We start from the raw sequence: 9,697 nt of genomic DNA on the forward strand, positions 1-9,697 counted from the left end.
GATTGCACTAGATGCTGACCTCTGAGGTCCCTTTCAGCATTTGAAGTCAGAGGACCTGGGTTCAAATCCTGGTTCTGTTGTTTGCTACCTGGGAGTGACCTTGAGTAACCCTTCACTTACTTGACTCTGTTTTTTCATTTATAAAACGAAGGGGGTTGAACTAGATCTAATATCCAATAAACATGGGATGTGCCAGGAACTGGGGATACAGTTAATAAAAGAGAGATGGACCCTGCCCTCAAGGAGCTTACAATCTAGATGACCTCTATGGTCCCTTCTAGATTGGAATCAATTAACTGGAAAAGTCTGCGATTTTTAGTCTTCCCTACTTGACTATAAACTCCTTGAAGAGAAACTGAGGAGATGGTATTAAATAACCTACAAGGTCCTTCCCAACTTGAAAATTCTCCATCCAGATGTTTTATTACTTATCTGTGTATCACCCCCAGAACTGTGATCTCCCTGCATTTAATGGTCACTGTAGAAACTTTTATTGAAGGAATTAATAAAGGTCTAAACAAAACAATGGCAAATACTAAATTACAACAGAGACAGAGATTTGTAGATTCACCATGTAGGAAATGAAGGCTAAACCTCTGCTTTCATTAGTGTAGGGAACTCCTTGTAGGGATTTGAAATGCAAGTCAGCCTGGAGCACTGAGAGGTTAAGAGACTTTTCCCAGTCTCCCAGTCTGTACGGGTCAGACACTGGGTTTGAATCTATGTCTTTTGAGCTTTAAGGCCAACTTTCTACCCACAATGCATATTGCTTAACTAATCTTCTGAAAATACTAACAGACTAACTACCATAGGCAGATTTCATTCAGGTGTGCACACAATGACTTTTATTTTTCATTTTTAAAAAGGTGAATATTTATTCCATACTCAATCGCAGAGGGTATTTTTATTGATCAAAAAATAAAGAAACAAAAACTAAATGAAACATTTTAAAAATTCACAACTAAATTTAACTTTAAAATACAAACTTTAAAGATGAGACAGAAAATATTAAATTTTTTCTGGAGATATCAGCAAGTATCACCCCTACATACCCTGTACACATACCTGCCAATGCCTCATTCTTTATCTACCTAGAAAATTCTGCTGGGGTAGAAGGAGAGCTTATCTCTCTTACCCATAGTTCTCAGCAGAATTTCTAAGCATTTTCCATTCTTTGTCTAGAAAGGTGATGTTAGTGACCCTTTATGGGGCCCGAGCTTTCAAAGTTGTACTGAGTCACCTAAATTTTCTCCTCTGCTTATTCTTGTAATAAATGATATGAATTTTGAGGAATGCCGGAAAAAAAAAGACTGATGTGAAATCCTGGCCTTAGGTTTACCTTTGTATTCCACCTCCTCTTCTTCATCATAATAATGGCTAACATTTATTTAGGACTTTATGGTTTGCAAAATGCTTTGCAAATATCTCATTTGATTCTGACACGGGCCCTGGGAGATAGGTATTATTATCATCCCAATTCTATGGATGGGGAAACTGAGGCTGGTGGATTTAAGTGACTTGCTCAGGATTGCACAGGCAGGTAAGTGTCTGAGGGGGGATTTGAACTCAGGTCTTTTTGACTCTGGGTCCTGCACTCTATCCACCATAACATCTATTGCTGCCCATGAGGAAGCTTAGTTTAATAGGCAAAGAGGGGGACCTGGAGTCAAGAAGACCTGGGTTCAAATCCTGTTTCAGATGCTTACTGACTGTGGAGTCCTTTCAGACTAGGGAGCTCTGTGGAGGCCTGGACTTCATCTCCTGCCTGAAAGCAGGGAATGGGTCTTCCCTATCACACTCCTTCCTCCCCTTTGGGCCAGATTCTCTCTAACAGATTTTTTTAAAAGATCTTTTTGGGGGCTCATGGCCCTCCTTTGACAGTGTGGGAAAGCCTAAGGAACCCTTCTTAGGACCACCACACTTTGAGATAATTGGAGGTAAATCCAAATTGCAGGTGAGTGAAAATGAAGATACAATTTTCCCCCCATCCAAGTTCACAGACCCCCTGAAATCTGTCCATGGACAAACTCAGGTTAAGAATCCCCAGTATGGGGCAGCTAGATGGTGTAATGGATAGCGCACCAGCCCTGGAGTCAGGAGTACCTGAGTACACTGGCCTCAGACACTTAACACTTACTAGCTGTGTGACCCTGGACAAGTCTCTTAACCCCAATTGCCTCACTAAAAAAAAAAAAAAAAAGAATCCCCGGTCTGTACAGCTCCAGGGCAATCACTTTCCCTCTCTGGGCCTCAGTTTCCTCATCTGTAAAAGGAAGGGTTGGACTTAATGACCTCTAAGCTCCCATGTAGTTTTATATCTTTCATACTCTGATCAGGGAGGTTTCTACTGTTTCTGACATCCAATATGGTCTCAGTTTCCTCATCCATAAAATACAGCAGGGATAAAGGGACAGTTGAACTTCTTATCTCATAGGGTTGTTGTGAGGATTGAATAAATAATGAATTGCAAGTCAGAGAACCTGGGTTTGAGTTTGGCTGCTCAGATGCCTATTAGCTGTGTTACCTTGGACAAGTCACTTCATCTCTGGTCCTCAGTTTCCTCCTAGCTGACCTCTAAGGCCTCAGTGAGCCCTAAAACCTAAGATCTTGTATTTGAAGGACTTTAAGGATGTTCCCTAGGGATGTTGGGGGTGGGGTGTGGAGTAGGAAATTGGCATCATCCCTTGACATGCCCCCCCTGGGGGAGGGAGGGCAATTATTTATTAAATTCCTACTATGTGCCAGGCATTGTACTAAACACTTCACAAAATGTAATTCTCTCACCAACTCTGTGGGGGTAAGTGCTATTATTCTCCTTTTACAATTGAGAAAACTGAGGCAGAAGGTGGTTAAGTGACTTGCCCAGAGTCACACAGCTAGTGTCTGCGGCTGGATTTGAACTCAGGTCTTCCTGATTCCAGGCTCAGCATTTTATCCACTGTGTTACCTCACTGCCCCAGGAGGGGAGAGGGGACTATTTCCCTGTGTACTCTTCTTTTTACTCTCCCCCAGAGAATTGAGTAAAGGTCCTTTGCAAAGCCCCCTCTCCCCCTCCCCAAACCTTTTATGTCCCCTTCTTTCAGACTTTGCTCAGGTTCCTCTTTTCCTCAGAAGCCTTCCCAGACTCATAGTGTAGCCCCACTTCTTCCCTGACTCCCCCACCCTAATGCTGTCCTCACCTCACACTCTCCTCTTCATTTTTCACGATACAACATTTATTAAGGACCCTGCTTTGCACAGGACCCGTGCTTGGTGCTTGGGGTGATACAAAGAAGAAATAGTCTCTACCTTTAAGAAGCTTACAGGCTAGTCGGGAGATAAGACACCTCCAGAGGTAACCATGATATACTATATTTTATGAAAAATGCATTGGAGGGACAGCTAGGTGGCAGAATGGATAGAGTACTGGCCCTGGAGTCCGGAAGATCTGAGTTCAAATGTGGCCTCAGACACTTACTAGCTGTGTAACCCTGGGTAAGTCACTTAACCCCAGCTTCTTCAAAAGGGGAAAAAAAAAAGCATTGGAGAAATATGTGAACCTAAAGTGAGGAAGTCATTACCAACCTGGGGGATGAGAGGAGACTTCCTGGAAGAGGTGGCTTTTGAGTTGGACAGGCATCTAACAGGTGAAGAAAGGCAAGACAGAGGTTCTAGACACATGAGATAGTGAGAATGAAGGCATTGAAGGGAGAGTGCAGAGGGGTTGGGGCTGAGGGTGAGGTAGGAAGGTGCCAGGTGATCAAGGACCTCTAATGCTAGGCAGAAGAGTTTGAACTTTACTCAGTATGCATTCAGGAACCGGTCAAGAGCAGAGGACTGACCACAGCCAAGTTTAGGGAGACTTTGGTTACAGAAAAACAACTCCTGTTGATGAAGCATTTTTGCTTTCCAAATGTTTCCCCAGAGAGATTTCCTCTTATCCTCCCAGAATTCCCTGGAAGTAGAGAAATAGAACCATCCTCTTCATTTCATAGAGGGAACCGAGGGCCAGAGTAACCTTCTATGCTGGGACTACTCATGCTGTGGATCCCTGAACCCCCTCCCCCATCTCTGCTCACCACATCAGCCAGTCTTCAGCTGGGGTCCTAGCCCAGCTGCCTGGTTCCCACAGCGCTCAGACCACAAGCACTGGCTGGAAGAATGTTTGTATTTACACAGGTGCACACCTTGGGCAAACAAATACACATATCCCGGAGAGGCTGAAATGTGGCTATTATTTGAATAGATCGATCCTGGTAGGCCAGGGAGGGGCTCAGTTTTCCCTCCCATCGCTATAGAATACCAGAATTGCAAGGGACCTTAGCCAAAACCTAGCCTGATCCATGGCTGAAGGGAATCTCCTTTAATACACCTGACAAACTGACTGGAAGGCCCCCCTGCAGAGGGGAGTTTGCCCCCCTCTCAAGGAAACTCCAGCCCTGTTTGAATGTCTCCTTGTTAGAAGCTTTTCCTGACTTTGGAGTCATCTGAGACTAGAAGTCCCCTGAGGGTTTGGACTTTATCTCTCCCTTCAGAAGCTTTCTGAGAGCAGGAGTGGCTGTTCTCTATCAGACTCCTCCTCCCTGTCCTGTTCTAAGGGTCCTCCCATTCCTGACATCTTGTGTTCTAAGGACCCTTCCAGCTCTGACATCCTGTGTTCTAAGGCTCCTCCCAGCTCTGACATTCTGTGTTCTAAGGACCCTCCCAGCTTTCATATTTGGTGGTCCTTTGTTATATGTATACTTGGTCACTTATTAACATGATAACTTTAGTGGAGGAGAATGGGATAGGGGATTAGCCATTTCAGGATTTGGCTATGTTTAGATCTGGGGGTAATTCCCCAAGGGAAATACCCACTATAGGGGAAAGGTTCTTGCAGCTTACACTGCCCCTAGGATCTTCCTATAAATTGGCTTCACTGGGGCCCTCATCCCCTCTCATGCCACTTAGATCCAGAACATTTGTTCTTTTTCCTCCTGTGTGTCCCAAGGGCTACTCGATGAGTGTGGGGGTTACTGGGGACCACACTCCATTACTGGTTTGCCACTTGGGCTGGCTGGTAGCCACGCTGTGGGTCATTGCCTCAACATTCTTCATTCCCCAAACTGGTCAGCTCTGTTTCTGGGTGGTTAGACAAAATAGCATTCTTCCAGTCATGTCAGGTCAGAGAAGCAAACTTTGGCCACAGCTCTCATGCCAGTTAATACCAGAAAGCCCGAGGTCCTGATCCTTGGGAGAAAATAATAACAGTAGCCAACATTTATATAGCAATTTAAGGTTTGCAAGGTTCTTTGCAACTGTTATTTCATCTGAGTCTCATAACAAGCTTGAAATGGAGGTGTCATTATTAACCCCATTTTACAGATGAGCAAACTGGGGCTGTGATTGTGACTCTCCCAGCCTCACACCCTTCATAAGTGTCTAAGGCAGGATTTGAAGTCACATCTTCCTGACTCCAAGTTCAAGATTCTGTTCCACTTCAGGACTCAGCTGCCAAAGGTGTAGGTTGGATCCACCCATTAGACTGTAAAGTTCCTGAAGGTAGAGATTATGTCCCTATCCAAATTCTGTATCCCCTATAGCTACCTGTGTGGTGTTGGCTTTGCATATGAGAATATACAAATGTAATTTCCTGTTGGAAACTCACCCACCAACCCATGATGGCAGCCAATTCATGACTTAGTAGCTAAGTGCCAGGAAGTTACCAGAGGCTCGTGAAGGTTAAATGACTTGACCAAAGTGAACAAGGCAGAATTTGTACACAGGTTGATCTTCTTTATACTTAGTCCTAAACCTGGAAAAGACTTGAGAAGTCGCCAAATCCAATCCCTTCATTTTACAAATGAAGAAACTGAGATCCAGAAAAGCCAAGTCACTTGCCCAATGTCACATGGATAGACTAAATGGCGGAGCAAGATTTGTACAGATTCAAGGTTTTCCCCAAGAGATCCCAGACATTCTCAGGGACCCCAGGCAGTAGGCACTTCCCTAACTCTTTGTTCAATAAACATTTGTTTCGGGGTTGGGAGACCCTCAGAACGCCATCTTGTGGGGAGTGAATGTCATACCCATTTGGAAGATCTAGTACCTGAAGCTCAGAGGAGTGAAGAGACCACAATTGTCAGAGAGCTGCAGAGAAAAGACTTCAGCCTCACAAGATGTCTTATCAAGGCCTGGGGGATGGCCCTAGATTCTTGAAGGCCAGAAATGCTAGTAGCAAAAACCGAAAACTTTTCCACGACCTTAGGCCCATAAAGGAGGGATTTCAGAGGTCCTAGAGCCCAACTCCCCTTTTTTACATCTGAGGAAACTGAGGCCTAGGGAGGTTTCAGTGACTTGCCCAAAGTCACATAGCAAGTGACCACCAGAATCAGGATTTGAACCTGGGTCCTGTGACTTCATGAAGGGAGATTTGCCCTCCTGGTGTCTATGGAGCTGGAAGGGCTGCTAGTACCGGGCTGGTTCCCAACCTTATGTCTGTTACCTGAGGATCAGCTCAGTTCTGTTTGGAGTCGCTCACGCCTTGGGTGGTGGCAGATTGGGAATGTTTTTAGCCATAGCAAGGCGGGGAGATCATCTGCTAAACCCCGGGAGAGATTTGGGATGTGAAGCGGCAGGAGGACCAGCATCAAAGACATGACAAATGCTCTGAGTATTAACCGAACTCACATTTCTACTTTCCCCACAACCACCCTGGACGGTAGGTAGCTCTAGGATTGTTATTGCTGTTCATCCCAATTTTCTGATGAGAGAAGGCTCAGAAAGGGGCAAGGACTCACCCAAAGGTCACACAGTTAGCAAATGACAGAAGCAAGATTCACACCCAGGTCTCTCCATACTAGAGTCCACAGTCTTTCTTTCCGCGGCTAAGAGGGAGTCCCTCCAACATAATCAGGGGATATCTAGACCCTGGTCTGTGTCATGTTGAGGGCGGGTAGTGCTAGGACCGTGGGTATAAGGGTGCCCTTCGGGGATGGGAAGCCTTGGAGTTCATTGGGAAGGAAGCGGGGAGAGACGTAGTCAGCCAGGAAGCGGAGGTGGAATTGACGGCCCACACAGTGGATGAGGTTGTCCACCACTGCACACTGGAAGGCGGCTGGGTAGGGCGCCCGGTAAGTGGCACACTCGTACCACAGGCGAGCGCGGGCACTGCAGCGGTACACCCCAATGCCCAGGCTGCGGTTGAGGTCAAAGCGGTAGAGGAATCCGTTGACGGCTGCCATCTCTGCCGTCCGGTCCTTGCCCCCAGCTGTGGGGCTGGCCCGCCAGCGGTCTTCCTGCGCCGAATAGCGGAGCAGCAGGTAGCGCAGGGTGCCCCCAGTGACGTAGATCTCACCATCGCAGGATGTTACTGTGTGGGCCACGGCGAAGGTGTCATTGGGCAGGGGAGCCACGAAGGTCCAGCGGTCCTGGCGAGGGTCGTAGCGTTCCACCGTGTACAGGCATTCACCTCCGATGGCGTACATGTACCCATCCAAGACCACCAGCTTGCAGTGGGGCCGGGCCTGGTTCAGAGGACACATCTCTCTCCAGATGCCCGTCAGGGGGTTGTAGCAGAACATCCTGTTGGAGGCTTGCCCCCCAACCCTCTGGCAGCCAGCCACCACGAAGAGATAATTGAAGAGGCTGCAGATGGCACACCCCCGGGATGTGGCCTCTGGGGGCAGGCTGGCAAGGGGCCACCAGGCATCCCGCTCATTATCGTAGGCACAGAGGTGGCCGGTGCCCTCCTGGGGGCTGACGTCCGCCACCACCAGGTACTTCTGCCCCTGGAGCCGCCGGCGGAGGATCAGCTCCCGTTCAGCCCCACTCAGGCGCCCGTAGATGTCCGGGCTCTGAAGGACCTGCAGGTAGTTGTCACTCATGACCTTGTAGGCTGCCTCCTTTAGGGCATCCAGTTTCTCCTTCTTGGCCAGGTTCAGCACTTCGTAACAGTTGCCCAGGTCCAGGTGGGTGTTCTGACCTGCGCCAGGGATGAGTGGGAGCTGGAAGAAATTGGTCCCAGCTACCAACTCCACCTTGGGTTCAAGACCTGCCTGGGTGGGGTTGAGACCTGGAGAGTCTATGGATGAGCAGAAGGCTGACTCTTGGTCATTGGAGGGTGAGGTCCCCATGTTGTCAAGTTGAAGCTGGAACTCGGGGTTCTCTGCGATTTGGAGAAAACTCTCCTTGCGGCTGATGCCAGGCTCAGGTAGTGAAGAGGGACAATGAGAGGGAGGAGAACTCTCACATACATCCTTCACATTGTCCGTAGGATGGGTACAGCCTGGGAAAGTCAAGGCATCAGGACACCCGGTATGAGGCTGGGCGGGAGGCTGGGGTGAGCCCTGGGGCCCAGTTATCCCTCCAGGGTTTCTGGGGGTGCTGGCTCCCGGGGCCAGCCTGTCCCTGGAGATGGATTGGGAGGTTGACTCTACATAGTAGTCATAGATTTTTCCTTTCAGGCCAGGACTGGTAGATACCTCCCATGGTTCCCCGGGCCTCGCCTCCAGTGTCTGCTCCCCAAGAAAGTTCTCCTCTACCTGAGCCCTGGCCAGGGAGGAGAAGATGTAGGAGGTGTCTACTTCCCCCTCACGCTGGCTGACAGCCAGGCCCATGTCTGAGGTGGCTCTGAGGAGCCCCAAGCCCTCCTGGCTGATCCCAGCAGTCTGGGAGAAGACCCAACTCCTATTCATGTCCCCCCAACCTGTGGCACAGGCGGCCTCTTTGATGTCAGAATCAGAGCTCTCCTCCTCCTCCCTCTGCCCCCTGACACAGTCTAGGACGAGCCCGGGCCCTTGCCGTGAGTTACTGGGGCCCTCCGTTTCATTATCATGTTGAGCAAGTCCATGCTGAGGGCTTTCAAGTTCACGGTCACAGTCAGCAGGATAGGGGAGATAGTTCTTACCCTGCTTGAAGGCTTTCTCTCCCAGACAGTCCTGGACTGGGAGTTTTCCCGGGTGCAGCTCCCCTCTGTTGAGCTCTGCTCCTTTGCTCTCCACTGGATGCCCGTCTCCAGGGTCCACACCGCCTCTGGCTTTGAGGTCAAAGGCCCCACTGGCCCCTTCTGGCTGGCCATTCCCTAGAACCGAGTCGACTTTTGCCCCCTCCTCCCTGCTGACCTGGTGCCGCCTTCTGAGGACCGGCAGTAGAGCTCTGGGCGAGGTGCTAGCAGGATCAGCCTGGCCTGCTACCTCCGGCTCCTCGGGGACAGAGGCATCGACTTTGGATGTCCCTCCCCAGGCTGGGTTCCGGGCCAGCCAGGATTTGTACAGCCTGTATGCGAGAGTCCCCAGGAGCAGGGTAGCGGCAGAGAACACTAGCTTTCCAGTAAACTGCATGTCCAAATGCCAGTCCCAGGGCTCAGTGCTGCTGTCGCTCATCCTAGGGCAACGGGCCCCGAGGCGGCCAAGGAATGTGAGGAATCCGATTAATTATTGCCCAACAAAAACTGGTTCTTGCCGCTTTGAGGGGTTCCTCATTGGCACTGTCCCCAAAGTAGGAACAGAGGTGACTTTGAGCTGGCTGGTGGCGGGTACCTCCTGGGGCAGCAGCTGGCAGGGAACGGGCCCGGAGGGCAACGCCTTCTTGCCATAGGTGCTTTGCATGGGGTGGATGAGGGGAGGGTTCAGGCAGCGGCAACTTCAGCCCCAGCTGGCTGAGTTTATTGTCATCCAGGTAAACAGAGACCCAGGAAGTTTGAGAAGTAGAATCCTTTACAAGAGTCACCTGATGCCCG

General features: G+C 49.3%; 1 protein-coding gene across 1 annotated transcript; it reads right to left on the bottom strand.

The window, feature by feature from the left end:
- Positions 1–1,531: 1,531 nt before the first annotated feature.
- Positions 1,532–9,363, bottom strand: KLHDC7A (kelch domain containing 7A). Its single transcript, XM_043995809.1, has one exon. The coding sequence runs from the start codon at positions 9,339–9,341 to the stop codon at positions 6,882–6,884; it is 2,460 nt and encodes an 819-aa protein (XP_043851744.1). The 5' UTR covers positions 9,342–9,363; the 3' UTR covers positions 1,532–6,881.
- Between the last annotated feature and the right edge of the window lie 334 nt (positions 9,364–9,697).

This window comes from Dromiciops gliroides, chromosome 3 (genome assembly GCF_019393635.1).
Source record: "Dromiciops gliroides isolate mDroGli1 chromosome 3, mDroGli1.pri, whole genome shotgun sequence".
In the NCBI taxonomy this organism is placed as follows: domain Eukaryota; kingdom Metazoa; phylum Chordata; class Mammalia; order Microbiotheria; family Microbiotheriidae; genus Dromiciops; species Dromiciops gliroides.

Excerpts from the sequence above, each read along its gene's own strand:
- KLHDC7A (XM_043995809.1), bottom strand. The coding sequence starts at position 9,341 with ATGAGCGACAGCAGCACTGAGCCCTGGGACTGGCATTTGGACATGCAG.